At 44.9% G+C, this 16,194-nt stretch overlaps 2 protein-coding genes across 7 annotated transcripts in view; both read right to left on the bottom strand.

Moving 5' to 3' along the window:
- CCR6 (C-C motif chemokine receptor 6) overlaps nt 1-1,375 on the bottom strand; it is a 53,526-nt gene extending 52,151 nt beyond the window's left edge. The window contains exon 1 of the mRNA XM_073219890.1: nt 1,239-1,375. The gene's annotated coding sequence lies outside the window, so the exon portion shown is untranslated. The remainder of the gene's footprint in view (nt 1-1,238) is intronic.
- The window catches only part of CEP43 (centrosomal protein 43), a 33,491-nt gene continuing 17,786 nt past the window's right edge, over nt 490-16,194 (bottom strand). For 3 of the 6 annotated variants that reach the window (XM_073219887.1, XM_073219888.1, XM_073219889.1), the window contains 7 exons: nt 15,335-15,561; nt 14,722-14,834; nt 13,363-13,431; nt 9,035-9,074; nt 8,080-8,173; nt 6,952-7,031; nt 490-6,823 (listed from right to left, as the gene is read on the bottom strand). In XM_073219887.1, the coding sequence (XP_073075988.1) occupies nt 6,811-6,823; nt 6,952-7,031; nt 8,080-8,173; nt 9,035-9,074; nt 13,363-13,431; nt 14,722-14,834; nt 15,335-15,561 (636 nt within the window). In that variant the 3' untranslated portion in view covers nt 490-6,810. Of the gene's footprint in view, nt 6,824-6,951; nt 7,032-8,079; nt 8,174-9,034; nt 9,075-12,650; nt 12,755-13,362; nt 13,432-14,721; nt 14,835-15,334; nt 15,562-16,194 lie in introns of all 6 variants that reach the window. The other 3 variants (XM_037020841.2, XM_037020842.2, XR_005062013.2) reach the window with 2 other exon arrangements.

Genomic DNA, 16,194 nt, shown 5'->3' with positions numbered 1-16,194 from the left:
CTAACCAGTACTTCCGGTCTCCTTCCCCCTCCCGGGATGGCCCTCCGTGCAGTGGGCGGCGCCGTTTGGGAGTGCTGCCAATGGGCTGCGAGGAAGGTTTGCGGGCGGTGGAGGAGGATACTGGAAGGTGCAGAGCTTTCCAGCAAAGGTCTGCAGGATCTTCAACTTTCATATTCCTAAGTTATTTGAGGCACAGGATCTGCTCGGATTTCAGACTCGTACATATTTCCAAGGACCAGTGCTACTTGGTGACAGACTTGAGCTGGTTTTCCATCCCCACTGCTTCCCTGTCTGGAGACCCCATTGGTTGACATGGGCAGGGCCTTGTTCATGGGGCCTGAAGCCTGTAACACTGGGGGGAATATTCTTTTAGAAAAGGGCTACTAATTACTTACACAAAATTAGCTATAAATGTAAATACCTTAAGAAACAAAATCCCCACAAATTGTAAATTTTAAAAAACTTACAAATACCAAACATCACAAAATGTAGGAAAATCACACAACACTTTTATTAGCCAACAAGACATCAACACACCCTTCCTCCATCACTTTCATGGTGTACTTTCTGATATCACCTCTTCATATCACAATGACTTTTTAAAAATATCTTTCTGTGAAGATAATTCTTCTCTGGAATGACTGATCAAAATGGTTTTTTAATTATTGATATATTTTATGAGTATCATCGATCTTTACAATTCACTTTTGGAAATAGGTAAGTTTTAGAATCACCACATTTTGGAAACTTTTTTCAAGTTCAGTTTTCACATAGAAGTTTATGATTTATGGCATTTCAAATTTTCTTTCAGTGACTAGAAACATTTTAGAAATCATTCTTTTTATGACATTCAGCAGTTTTTCATTAATGTCTTCAACATAATAGCACATTACAGCTTTACATTATCATTACCCATATTTTGTGTCAAATCAGAGAGGTATTTGTACACTTATACGATATACACTCTTCATTGAATGGATCATCAAATAATACAAGGGCCTATTCATTTCTATTCAAAGTTTAACTCGCGCGTCGCCGTGTCCAGCGTGTCTGGGGAGGGCCTGTCAGCGCTCTCCCCGCTCCCGGGCCCTGGCGTTGGGACTGAGCGCAGCGCACCGTGGGGCCCAAGCTTAACCCCCCGCGGCCAGCCGGCCTGGAGTGCACCGAGTTATTCTCTAATCCCAAACAATGCGTTCTGGGGGTTAAAATCACAGTCAATGTGAATTGTGATGACATACCTCGGTGCTGATAAGTTTCGGTGGTTTTCATTTCGTTAATGAGCTGCCAGTCTCCCCCACATGGCGGTGGCGTCCCCAAGACCAGCCTAGGTCCCGACAGCACTGAGAGGCCGAAGGGGACAGGCCGGGCCTGCCCCACCCGCTGGAGGCAGCCCGAGAACGGAGAGGCGGGCTCCCAGGCCGAGGAGCATTGGGACCGGGCCTTGGAGGGGGACAGAGGCTCCTCGGAAGCTGGGCCCCCTGAGGCCCTGCTGACCTTCCCGCCTCCAGTAAAACTGTGACTGTTCCCTTTCGGTAAAAATGGTTGATACCCCTAAGTACTATTTGCCAAGAATAATGCTAAACGTTCCACAAGCATTATCTGCTTTCCACAACAGCCCTATGAGGTCATCAGTTATTTACTCCTTCTACAGATGAGCAAACTGACTATTGATAGTAACTTGCCCAGCAGCTACGCCGGCAGGTTTCAAACGCACCTGCCTTGGCTCTGCTGCACTGTCTCCTGCATGCCTGCTTCCTGCACGGCACCTCCCTGCTGGTAACACTTCCTTGTGCTGCATGATTCCAGCAATCCTGGGCAGATCCCTCAGCTCATCAGCTTCCCAAAGTTCAAAGATCATCTCAGACATTCTCCAGTCCCCACACAAGGTGCAAGTTTGTTCTCTTCCCTGTTCCTAAGAGGCATGGCAGGCAGTACACACACTCCAGCCGCCAGCACACAGCGCGAACATGTGTCCCTGGTCCCTGTGGGCAGAGACCAGGAAGCTGTGAGATGCGTGTGTGCTCCTGGCACAGTACCTGGTGTCCGGCAAACCCTAAACAGTTGTCAAACACGTTGGAATATCAGTAACATTTCCCCCACAACAGGTGTGCAGACAGCAAAAGCGAGCAGATGACGAGTACCTGTACGCTGAGGGAAGAGGACATTTATACCCTCTCACCTGGGCCTCGGGGAGGAGACTACATACGGCCCAGGTATGCATGAGATGGGAAGCGAGGGGGCACAGGCAGAGGCAGGGGGTGTGTCCCAGGCAAAAGCAACCACGTGGCAACAAGCCATGACTGTGTAGTTCGGTGCGGTTGGCATAGAATCTTACCAAAGTCAAAACCACACACCATATGGAGTGAGAGAGCACAGGAACGCTGAAGGCTTTAAATGAAAAGGGAACTTGGCAAAAATTTTCATTTCAGAAGAGCTACCAGTTTTATAAAACTAAAAATGATTTACAAACAAGTATGATTAAGATCTATATCCCATAATTTGGCAAATTATAAAACATGCCAAAATTGGTTTTAGCAACTACAGTTTTGAAAATTGAAGACTAATGGGAAAAATAACCATCAAATCTGAAGATTTCATAAATCGTCAAAAACCAACTCAAGTTAAAACAGCAGAAATGACCATCGCGTAAGCCACCATCTGGACGCCTCTGTCCTGTTGCCACCACCTGCCTTTCTTCCTCCCAATGCACCTGAGACTGGCCCCGCCAAGCCCCCACTGCTGGCCCTTTCTAACCCCCTGCCCTCTCCTCCGTTTCTCAGGAAGCAGGTCTGTGTGAAGAAGGCAGACCTTACCCAGCTCAACTGTCCCGCCTGCAGGCGCCTCCAGGAAAGGCGTGGCCGGCTTTGCCAAGGCAGGGAGGATTCACAGGTCACCTTCACCAGGGACAGCAAGCCCTGTAGGAGCAGAGTAAGCCCGATAACACGCAAGATGCCAGGCCCACCTAACCTCGCTTTGGGATTCACTTCCTACTGGCAGGAAGCTTCCTTTCTTATTAGCGCAGATATGCTAGGTTCAAAAATCCTCTTCTAACTTTGTAGTTGTGGCTAACTTCTAGCCAGTCCCACACAGGCAATTTCACTCTTTCATTTTAGGTAATCTTGGAAGTCTTCTTCTTATGCTAGGAATGCCGTTTCACAGAATATATGCACCCAGGAGCCGCTGCGCCCATGCACATCCTTGCCAGTGTCTGCCCGTTTGCCCCAGGGACTTGTCCAAGGGCACATGGATGCTAGTCCTTAATGGATCCTCAGCCCACATCTCAAGGCTATTCAGTCTTCATCTTTGCCTTTTTACTAAACACAGAGTTCTTTACCGCTAAGGTTACTAAATTTTTTCGAGTTATCTGATCACTTCTACTGAACTTAGACTAATGATTTTTTTAACCGAAAATCATTTTGATTGTACCTTTTCCATAGTAGCCTCTTTTAAGTAAAAGTTATCTCAAATCTCAAGCAGTGTAATCAGGTTTTTCTTTTTAAACTATCTTGGTGTCTGAATTAGGTTTCCTCTGAGATAACCGGCTGTTTATACCATGCTGTTCACTTTCCTGACAGCTCAGGGTTCCTTTGTTCTGAAAGTTGCATGAGTGAGTCATAAATGTTGCTGCCCTTATTTCCCCTGCTCGTTTCACCAACTATGCCCCTTCCTAGAATAGAGGCTGGCAGGGCAGACCATGTCAAGAGGGCAGGGGTAGGCAGAACACAGGTGAGGATCAGGCAGCTTTGCTCTGCCTCCCTGGGGTTCAGCTTTCGCCAGGACAGTCGCCATTCCAGCTCTCCTTCCTTGCATGTCCAGCAGGGTCATCTGTCCAGCTACTCGAGTCCTGCTCTGCTTCCCTCCTATGTCAGCATAGCCCCAGGCAGAACAACTGTCCACTTCCATCAAGAGCACTGTTCCAGCTAGTCTTGGTGCGGAAGGGGCAGGCAGCCAGGGACCAGCTGTCCAATGACAGCCTTTACAGAACCAGGAGCACACTTCTCCCCGGTGAGGTTGGAGCCTCTCCAGGTTTAGTCAGGACAGCTGTTGCCTCACAGCTGTGTGGTAGTGTTCTTGGGAGGCAGCTGCCCAGCCAGAAACTACATTTCCCAGGCCTCCTTGCCAGTGCTCAGAGCCAGTTTGCATACCATGGAGTCTTCCTGAACACATACATGGGCCAAATGCTATTCTAGGTACCAAGGATGCACAGTGGCTGGAAACATCCCGGCTGTAATGGAGCTTATGGACAGTCAATGGGCCCATTTCAGTGATGAGTAAAACACATAGGGTGGAGGTGACAGAGAGACAGGGTGGGAGGGAAAACGGGAACTCCTGGGGCTGGAGCTTCTCGGAAAACAAGACAAAACAAGCTGGCTGGACAAGTTCTGGGAGAGGGAGATGCAGACATCAGGAGGCAAGTGTGGCCATCCCAAGACAGAGCCAACATCAACGAGGAGGTGGCCAGGCCCACATGCTGGGGTCTGGTGGGGGAGATGGTGGAGGCAGGCTCTGTGACAGGGTCAAGAGCATCACACACACAGCAGCACTTGGTCCTTGTCACACACTGTGCAATATAAAGGCTGTGAGACAGGCTCCACAGGTAAGAGTAAAGCCTTTATTCCCTTTGGGTTACCATCAGTGAGACCAAGCACATGTCGACTACTCTGCGAAACACAGGTTTACCATAAAGATGTACTCCATGGGTTAATACTTCAGTATGTATTTCTTAACAAAAAGAAAGCACTAAACACATTAAAAAATCTAAGCATGTAGAAACACATGTAGAAATAAAACTTTTTCATCACTTAAGTTATTTAAAATTTTCCAATCATATGTACGTAGTACTAATGACAAAGGAAGTCTCATGTTTGGCACTCTTCTCCCCATCTTCCCAGACATTATCAAAAGGTCAGAGTCTCTGGATAACAGAAAAATGACAAGTTTCAAATGCTACTGTTCAAGTTCCCACAGGTTTAAAAAGCCACCTCTTGTTATACTTTCAAACCATTTCATTGAAATCTAGCTATCCAATAATATAGATAATAAATCACATATTCATTGGACCCCAGAGGGCCAGAACTCTAATGCTTTATAGAAAGTGACTGTTTACAGACATGGCATCTAAGTGCATTTTCTAACAAGCATATGGGGGACTTTTAGCGACTGATTCCATATTCACACAGTGCTATTTACACACATAAAACACAAAAAATTCAACTGAGATCACGGTCCACAAATCAAGGGCAGACAAGCAGCTGCTTCCAGACTTCCTCACCCTTTTTCTTTCTTACATTCTCTTAGTGTTATGGCTCCATTTCATTTAAATTTTATAAAATCAGACTCTAACATTATACAATCTTAATGCTTACATTATCATTTCCCTTTACATATTAGGGCCCAGCAAATACTTTTCTAATACTTGGGCTGATAGGAAATGAAAAAATGGCATTACACAAACCATGAAGTCTGCTCACTTATTGAGACCAAGAATTAAGTCTAATTTGCACCTTTTATTAATAAAGGTAACTGTTCATAAGAAGCATAAATTAACTAAAATTTTAAAGTACAACACTTCACATACAAGCAGTTTATGTTCACAGGCACATGCACGCATCACTCCAAAACCCACGATGCCTCAGCAACACGTCAGTAGCCACAGAAAGAGCTTCACACGGATACAAGGGGAAGGAGACTGTGAAGCCCTGCTCCGGGCTCACCTGAAAGGGTGGCCACAGAACTCCTGGGGCTGGAGCTTCTCGGAAAACAAGACAAAACAAGCTGGCTGGACAAGTTCTGGGAGAGGGAGATGCAGACATCAGGAGGCAAGTGTGGCCATCCCAAGACAGAGCCAACATCAACGAGGAGGTGGCCAGGCCCACATGCTTGTCCAACTGTGTATGGTCCAACAGTGCATAGCTTGTCCAACTGTGTATGGTCTTAGGCCATTACTACTGTTACACTCCAATTTGGATTTTAGTATCATCAACTTACAGATCTGAAATAAGAGTACTGCTTAACGGTTCCAGATGGGTTTCAGCATTTAGTATGTTTTGAGGTAGCTTTACAATAACTATGGTGACAAGAACCTGTGACCAGCGCCTCACACAAGGTCACAGGGGCAGCAACCCCAAACACTGCCACTAACAACTTGGTGAATTAAGTCATAACCACCTCAAGATTTCATTAAAACAAGCAAAATGACAGCACACACAAGAGTAGTTTAATATAACCTTAATGGTCTGACAAGCCTTCCAAATGGAAGGAAATACAAAATAAAATTGACATCAAATGTGATTTACAGTAATAGGTGTCAGCACTATAAATGCACCCAGTCATTTGCAGACTCTCTGCAGAACCACCTGGTATCAAATGCACTGTGACTCTGGATGGCTAAAGCCATATGTGCACACACAGCTGTGTGAACCTCCAGCTTTACTCACCCTTTCCATGATACTCCTAACACTGGTGCCACCCTGGGTAATGAATCTGATCACAGACAATCAATTTCCATAGAGAAATGTGTAACTGAACCAAATTAAGAATATTAAATCTCCCACACATGGGCTCAAGTAGGAAGTAGTTTGTTTAGTATGACAAAAGGTTAATTTTTTAAAAATCTGCAGTCTTTCTGAAACATGAGGCACCAACAGGGAGCAGACATTCCAGCAAAAAGCGATTGTCTGGGAAAAAAAAAAGGAACTGATTACAGTCCTTTGTCCTGTGTTGATTAGGGTACTTCCTTCTTTCCTGTCTAAGCAACGTCTTCCAGGTAATCTGCCACATCACTGAGCTGGGACATGGTCAGGTCCTGCGTCAGGTCAGCAAGCTTTGTTGTTCAAAAGAAAGCAAAGAATTGGTGTCAAAATATAGCTGGCATCATAGGTAATTTGTGAAACACAGAGCTACAATTTAAATATTATCTTATACTCTGACTGCTTCATGTTAAATACTGACCTGTTTCCTCTACCGTTCCCTTTCTTCCTCCTATTGTGATATTTGTGATAACACCAGAAGGCTGAGCTAACAGCTGATTTCTACATTAACAAGAAAATTTTTTTTAAAATTATCCTTCTGCAGTTCTTTAGGTAAGTTTAAAGCAACATTTTTAAGCCTCTTAAGGATGACATTAGGGGAAAAGGTAAGAGAAAGACAAATTATTATAAGCCTGTATGTATGTCAAGAATTAGAAGAGCTTTTTACATATTATCACTTAACCTTCAAACCACCACACGAGGTAGGCGTTAGCACCCCTATCTCACCAAAAACCAAACTGAGGCTCAAAGGGTAAACCCTGCCTAAGAACACACCCCACACGGGGCAACACCTCCCCAACCCCAGGTCTGCTGGCTCAGACTGTGCCGCCTCCCTCAGAGGCCTTCACCCTGTGGGTGACCACGGAGAACCTCCTGCACCTGGAGAAGCCTTCCTCCTCCTGGAAACCCACACCTGAGAGGAAGACTCACCTGGGCCGGGGTCCTGCTCCGTGGGCACCAGCAGGTGATCCTCAGGTGCTCCCTCACCTCTCCCATGGGACACACATGTCAGTGCTCTGCTAGCCGCCCAGGAAGGTCAAAGGTGCATCTCCAGCATGGACTCCTACTCTTACACTGCCCCCGGTGCACGGTGTTATCTGGGAGGGGTGCCAGCACCGGCCTGACCTGCCTGCTCAGGCCTCACAACACAGCGCTCCAGCCTGCTCGTCCCCTGCACAGCCGTGGTGCTCATCTTTGCACCAACGGTCCACGCTGACCCCTCTGAACATAACCTCTTGCCTGTACCGTCCATACCACTGAGCTGGTTGGTTCTGACTCTACTGTGGTCCATGTAACCACAGCAACTGGCACCCTAGTAACTATCATATGCTGACATTTCAAAAGCACTCAGTTACCAAAGTAGATGACAGTCAAAAATAATCTTACATATTCATTAAGACATTCTTTTTAGACGTGGACCAGGTAACCGTCATGAACTTTTCACAATTTTCAACTGTTTTGTCCTAATCTGTGTAAAATTGTGAAGCTTCATAGAAAACCCAGACAAGCAGACACAAACAGAAATCTGTGGGAAATGCGCAGCACCTACTTTATCACTGGTGTTGATGTCATCTATCTCCACAGAGAGATCTTCAATCTCTTCACCAATACTTAGCTCACTTTTTTCTGAGCGATGGCTGGTACTAATTTAAGATGAAAAAAAGAAAAACAAGCACTCTTATTATGAACATTTTGAGAGTAACTACAATCCCTCAACTTATCAGATATTGAATCCTTTAAATATTAATATTAAATATTATTAATTTCATACATCTTATCTCACTTGACCCTTAAAATAACTTTACCCAGGCAGCAGCAGAAAGAGCTGCTGAATGATGGTGGTGGTGGCCACGAGGGCAAGAAAGCAGCAAACCCAGATTTTTAAAACCATCGGCTACATCCTCTCTCTCTCAAAAAACTGTACAATAAATTATGCTATTAAAAAATAAGAATGAATTCCCAACTGAAAAGAAAACAACCTGTCAATTATATAAAATTCTCAGACTCTAATTCAAAATTTCTAATCATATCCACAACAAATACTACTTCCAAATTATCAGCCAACTCATAGATTATCTTTATGTATATAAAAAAAGTTATCTGAAACAAACTATTAAGGAATGTCACCTGAATCAGAAAAATATTATAAGAGGACAATTTTTCTGAGTTGAATGTAGACAACTGCCACCATGTGAGGGACGGAGGAGCAGCACCTGGGACCCAGCGACCCAACAGGTGCTACAGGGCTGGGTCAGCCCGTCAGTGCCATGTTTTGATCTTACTCTTACAAGCTTCCCGAACTTAACAGTAACATCCCTATTCTAATGTAAAGTCAAAAAGACATGCTTCAAAGTCCATGGTGTAATTTTGGATGAACTACCTTTTATTCACCTTCAATCAATACGAGAATCAAATAAACTAAAATAAGCACCAGTGTAATTCATACTTACCTTGTTCAGAAATGTTTACGATGTATACATTTGTAGCCCAACTATTTTCCTTACCTATTAAAATCATCAGCATAGTCATCGTCTTCTCCAGTCCCTAGTAAGTTTAAGATATATGTATTACATTTACACAAACACATTTCACAATTTATCTACAGTTAAACACACTTCAAAAAAACCTACATTACTGAGTTATATTGTATCTTTAAAGAGTGTCAGAGATCAGAGACTTTTTTACCATATATATCAAAGTGAATGACAAAGTAAACTACCTAAAAATTAATATATCATAAAATATTCATATTTAGTCTTTTATTCCAAATGCTCAGGCATATTATATGTTTATCTTTATAATATCACTTGACATTAAAAGCAAATACTTGATGTAATGGGATACAGCAAAAGTAAGTGATCATAAAGCCCTTGTTACCTTTTTTGAACTGCTGAGACTTCTCAACTTAATACAGTATATAAAATTCAGAACTGATCCTAAGGTGTGAAGAGGTGCACACACAAGCCAGAGGGCAGTCCCGGCCAGGCCCAGCACCCCCAAGAGCTCTGCGGCTGCTGGAGAGGGAGGTCCCCTCCCTTGGCCATTTCCTCAGCTCTAAAGTGTGGCCCCACAAACACCGAAGCCAAGATTGGCGTTAAGGACACGTGCACAGGAGGGGCTCGGCACACTCCCTGGCGTGCAGGAAGCCCTTCATACAAGGTGGCGTCCCAAGGACAGGGCGACCGTTAAAGAGTGGCCAAGAGTGCATGAGGCCTCAGCAGAGGGTGTGCCTGAGTCCCCTCTGTATCTCCTGAGGAACGTTTGAGAAACCAGGTCGTGAACCTCCAGGTAAGGACTTCAGGGGCCCAGGAGAGCCGCCTCATACTGTGCATGACCGGCCTGTAGAAGACACACTGGGAAAAGGGAAGATGCAGAGCAGAAGAGGTCCGGCTCAGCAGCATGCGGTTCTGAGACACTGCTGGTGTGGACACAGTCCTTCCAAGCTCCAGACAGGCTCTTTCTGCAACAGGGGCATGGCTGAGGGGATTCGAGTTCCGGATAGGCAGTAGCACACACGATTCTCTCTGATAAACCTCCCTGATTAACACAGCATTAATTGTTAATGTATTAATTTACATTAACTGTTAATGTATTCAAATAAGTAGCTATGACCCCCCAAGGTAAGGCAGCTTCCCTGACCTCTAGCTAGAGGGGCTGATCCTCCAGCGAGAGGAAAGGGGCGGCCAGTCTGAAGCCAGACATGGTTCACAAGGCTCAGGGGGGCTCTCTGAGGTGACAGCTGAGTTGAAGCCTAAAGAAGGTACCAGATATACAAATTATCAGGATCCCATGAGGAAGAAAACACGTGCAGACTGAAACAGGGGAGGGTGTGGTGGTTTAAAGAGTGAGGAAGCTGGTATAACCAGAGAAAACGAATCTGCGGGCAGGGTGGGGAGAGCAGGGCTGGCAGAGGCCATGCAGGGCCTTCAGCCTGAATGCAGAGGGGACCGGGGCTGGGGGAGGGTGGGGGGGGCAGAAACAGTGAAGGGTAATGGGTTTCTGTCTTCCACCGACACACCAACTACTGCAGCAGAACTGTGCTGGGCGGTGGTGGGCAGAAAGGAAAGGAAGGGGACAGACAGCTACCATGGGGTCCAGGCTGGAGATAACTGAGGGCCAAGCATCCTACAGTGTAAATAGACAGATAGACGGCCCATATGGGATGGGGAGGAGAGGGCGCTGGAAAAATGGAGAACACGTGGATCCTGGCCAAGGCTCCCCATGGGTGCGGGGACTCCAGGCTTGCCCTCACCCCACTACACAGCTGAGCTCCAGCCATAGCCTGCATGCCACACAGCTTCCAACATAAGGGGGGTGTACACAGGTTAGGGAAGACACAAAGTTAGGGGTATACACAGGCTAGGGGTGCACACAAGGTTGGGAGTATACAGTGCCTGAAGGAAAGCAGAACTGTCAAGCAAAGTTCAGGGGAGAAAGATGGACAAAGCTTCTGATTAAACCAATCAGCGCAGGTGGCTGGTGTGCAAGGCCCGAGGGGAGCCACGGCAGCAGCGACTCCTAAGGCTGGGAGGCGGCCTCCAAGTGCGGTCACGGCACTCCAGGCAGACCAAGCGCAGACTTGGGGAAGCTGGACTGAGAGTCAACTGATGCCCCCACCTTCTGCATTTGCAGTCAATTACAAATTATTTACTGAATAACAAGCTTGAACACATTCAATTCTGATGTCTTGGTTCTATGTATAACTACGTAACTATGTATATAAACTTGACCCACAGGTCAAATTCAGTCGACAACCTGCTTTTGTATGGCCTGCAAGAATGGCTTTTACATTTTTTTTGAGGATTACAAAAAAAACACAAAGAATATGCGAGAGAGACCACATGTGGCCCACAGAGCCTAAAACATACACACTGACTCAACCCTTCACAGAAAGTACTGCCCAGTCATGCTCCGAACACAGAAAGTGCCTGTGAACATGGGAGCCTGTGACTAATATTTGTCCACCAAACTGAAGGAAGTGTACTATAAAGTTTTACTTTTAAATTATTGCTTTAGAACTCAGAATTTATTTTTCCATTGATACTTAAACAATGGCTAAATGATGTGTAGGTAACAGAACACAGCAATTAGGGCTCTTTGTTGTATCAGGATTCTAAGTGGTATGATCTTAGGCAAATAACTTAATCCTAGGTTCTTCACCTGTAAAAATAAAGATAATAATAAAACCTACCTCACAGGGTGAGAACTAAATAAAACTGTTTTCTGGTACAGTGCCAGGTACACATCACTAATATTATTCTCTTAGTCTATTAGTACTTCTGTTACTTAGAACACCAAGAATACTGTATACACACAATGAAAAGAAAACAATACTGTTACAATACCATTAAACAAAACTACAAACAGATGCTTATTTATACTGAACCCTAGTGGCTGGCCATGTGACCACACATTCAGCTAGAGAACTGGTAAGTCAAACGTGAGTGGCTCCAAAAGCCCCAGCCCGGGTGGCCCAGAGTCCCCCACACAGGGTGGGGGGAAGCCGCAGGACCCCCTCCCTCAGAAGGAGGAGTCTCAGTACCTGTTCCTCAAATATGGCCTGGGGACCCCCTTGCTTTGACAAAGAGCCGGGCCATCAAAGAAACTAGATGGCAGCCAACGGACTGAATACTACAAAGGTGAGACACAAACAGAAGCCAGGACAGGGCAGGAGGGGCAGCGCCAGGTGTGGAGCTTGGCGCAAAGTCTCCAGTGGTGGCTCTTCACTGAAGCAGGACATGGGGCAAAAACCTGGGAGCAGACTTCACATCGGGGTGTGCAGAAGAATGTCTGACTGAAAGTGCCACCCCACCCAGCAGGGGAGAAGGAAGGGAAAAGGGAGCAGGCCCACCTGACCACAGGCTCAGCAGCTGCCACAAGGCCAGGGCATGGCTGACCAGAATCCAGCACTCAGAGAACAACTACTCTGCTGCACACAGAGGAACAAAGTAACGTATAAAGGAAGCTGACATTTATTAGGTACCCACCATGCCAGGCACTGTACTTCTATTTATGTCTGGCATATATTTAGGTTTTATCTACTTTTTAACACGAGGTAGATGTCAGTAGTTTCACTTAACGGATGAGGAAATAGCTCCGTTTACCTACTACCTTACCCACCTGTTAGTGCCACATCTGGGATTTTACTTTATCTATCCACTTCCAAACTCAAGTTCTTTCCACTCTCTGAAATGTTTCTCTTAAGGTATGTCTATCACACCGGCCTGCAGTTTGGCACAGAGAAAACCAGGTGAGAACCATGCTCTGCATAAGTGGCCCAGGGCTCTTTATATTCACACTGAGGTCCTTTCTTCTGTAGGAAACAATCCACCGAATGAACTGAACACAACAGCGCATACTTCTTCTGGTTACAAGCCTCTCTCCTCCATTATACAAGTTCCCCAGGGCCTGGACCACACAGTCCCAGCACCTGAAGAAGTAACTGCCTTTGTACAAACTGTCCCCTCAGTCTCACTGAAAGCTCTTCCCTGGCCCTTACCCTTCAAGTCTTGGCAGAGGAGTCACTTCCAAGGAGAGGCCTTTCTGGGATGCCGAGGCTGGGCCCAGCCTACTGCCCACTTTCACACAGTGTGTACTGACGCCTTTAACAGGCACAGAATCTCTGGGTACCTGTTTAATGCCGACCTTCCCTATGAGAGCTGAACTCCACAGGACAGTCTGCCAAGTTGCTACTATATCCCCACTGGATGCACAAAGCCATCCAAACATCTGCACACGAGGTGCCCCTGTGAGTGACTAAGTCACCTCAGTTATTTCATCCTAAGAAATAATTACCTTCAAGCAGTCAACACTAAAATGGGAATCTAGTTACCTAGTCCAAATGATCCAGTTTTACCACTGACCAACTTGAGATCTTTCAAAGCTGTGTTCCCCCTTTTACCTGTGAAGGAAAAATATTCACATTAAATTGACTTACAGAATACAATAGTCTCTAAACCATGTCTTTATTTTCAATAGAGTTTTTTATGAAACATAATAACCAAAACCTAAGAAAATATATCAACTGTTGTTTTCATTGTGCAATATACCCCTTTTTAACCACACATACTACTACCCTTCACTGTAACATGGCCGTCAAAATACTTTTTTGCTGAACTATCAGTTATCACCTTCCATAAGCAGCCCCACTAGGGATGAGTTCATGGACTACAGCTAATTATTCTCAGTTGTATTTATTTATTTATTTGCTCGCTCACTGCTGCATTTATCACACTGAATTCCTCGCTGCCTTTCTTTTCTCAGTCCTGGCTTTCTAAGTCATTCTTCTCCGACCAGTGTTAAGACTGACACACTCACGACACTCTGGGTCCCTTTACCGAAGGTAACAATAACCACAGGAAACAAGTGGGAAGCAGACGTGGCCACATTCACGGAACGCGGCTAATTCACTAGACGGCAAAAGGAGTCCCAAAGCTCTGTGTGTGTCTTAGGAAACCCCACCATTGTATCATGTCACTCAAAAGGTTAGTAAGTACTGCAAAATTACACAAAATCACACTGCAATTTCCTATAAAGACCATTTTTTAGCAAACATTCTTAAAAGGCACATTTACGCTCTCTCTAAACACTGTCAATTAAATCCTTTATTTACTATAATCTAGTTTACAAAGTCCATCTGCACATTCACACATGGAAAGCTATGCTTCTCAGGCCTTGGCCTCGCTGCCATCTGTGTGCAGGCCAGGCGCAGGCAGGTAGCCGACAGCATGTCTGTTAATCTCCATGTCCGCTGCATACACAGACGGCCGACCTGAGTCCCTGCGGCAGACACTTCAACATTCCTATGATGACCAGTGACCACAGAATCTATGGAACTAATTTTTAAAATTCACTGACCTTAAATCTTATGCAAGCCAATGTAAATACCCAGCAAAAGAGAGATGGTCTAAAAATCATGCATTATATAAAGCAGCTAAAAAGCCAATTTTCCAAAGTATTTTGATGGCACAGGCAGAGTACAAAATGATAGAGAGAATATGACCATATGAAAAAGAAGTAAAAACTGTTAATAAAATATTAACAGGAAATACCTCTGAGCAGTAAAATTATGAGCCATATTTTTCTGAAAAAATAACACAGACATACTACATAATTAATTAGAGAAAAAATATCATCAGCATTTCAAGTTCACATCTTCAGCCAGCAAATCTAGGGGCTTTCAGGCACTCACTTTCAGAGTCTCTCAACGAGGGGGCTCCAGCAAGGGAGCTGAGTCCACCTTTTAAAGGGGGGGCGTCGGAGAGCGATGCCAGGCTTCCTACATGCTTACTAGGTTCACTTCTCCTAACAAGAAACAAGGGCACGGTTAAGGTGTACTCTTACATTCTGCCACTAAAACATAAGCAACTTCAGTGTATTTTACCATGTACACAGTGGCTGGGAAATAAAGAAGAGACATTTCAGGAACTCAAACCATAAAGTCTGCAAGGCAGACTCAGATCACCTAAGTTCACGGAAGTTCTCAATGAGAAATCAGCTCACCCCTCTCTAGAACTGTTTGATGTGCTGCAAATTAAATCTTCAGTGTGTGATTTTTACCAGCAGCCCCACCCATCACCCAGCACGTGACAAGACACTCAGTACATACCCACCTACTGCGGTCATTAATTTCTAGGTTTTTTTTCAGAATTGTTTTACAACATAAAAGGTTTTTATGATACAAAATCAGACTCTTGAATTCAGTAATTATAGAAACTTTGTAGCTTATTTTTAAAATATAAAAATACTCAAAAGTCACATTTTTAAGCCTCTAGTCTGATAACCCAAAAATACTGTTCACCCACCAGCCGTGAGTTTCTTCTGGTTTAGGAATGGGATCGTCAAAGAAAGAATCCCCTTCCATATCATCTTCATCTGCGCAAAGAGCAGCTTTGTCTGTGACATCCAGACTTTTGCTGCTTAAGAAAGATCCAATTTTCACTTCTTGGGCCATTAAGTGAAGACCACTTTTGCTCTTTGCTTCCGACGAAGAGGTGCTTTTATCACTGTGACTTGCATCACTGCTGGCCCTCTAGGGGGAGGGGGAGAGAAAAGGTCTTCTCGGTGAGACGGAACTTTAGTAAGGCACCACAGTGAGAAGGAGCCATGAGCATATGCAGGTCTGTGTGCGTACACATGCATGTGCAGGTATCACAACCGTGTGAGATGCGGAGTAAGCCCATGGCCCGTCCGTTCACCCCAGCTTCAGAGCAGGGCTACTGTGGAAGGGGAAAATGTCAAAGAAAATATTCACACCATTTTCTTCTCCCTCCCTTAATGGAATTCTATTATAAGTATCCCATTTACACACGAACTTTCCCATTTATAAACAACTTCCCCATTTCCTCTTAATATATACATCATTCTTCATAAATTATCTTAATATGTTTTCAACTTGCAAATAAGAGAAGGCATGACTAGTAAAGCAGAGGTTAGTTCGCAAAAATGAATCTACTGTTAAACTGTTCATCACTAAAACAGCAGTTTTCCATCCAGTCTAAACACCACAGACACCAAGGTAGAAGATACCATCTTCACCATCTGCATTTCTAACATGAAGATTTGCTAGTTAAAGAACTGATCTCAATTCAGACTTCAGAGTAACTCCCTAATCCACACCTCCCTCGAGTTCCGTGGACACGTGTCTCTATGTGTGTCTGCATTT

Source organism: Manis javanica, chromosome 13 (assembly GCF_040802235.1).
Source record: "Manis javanica isolate MJ-LG chromosome 13, MJ_LKY, whole genome shotgun sequence".
Classification (NCBI taxonomy): Eukaryota; Metazoa; Chordata; class Mammalia; order Pholidota; family Manidae; genus Manis; species Manis javanica.
The sequence above is the reverse complement of the archived record's forward strand: the minus strand, read 5'-3'. Positions and strand labels throughout refer to the sequence as shown.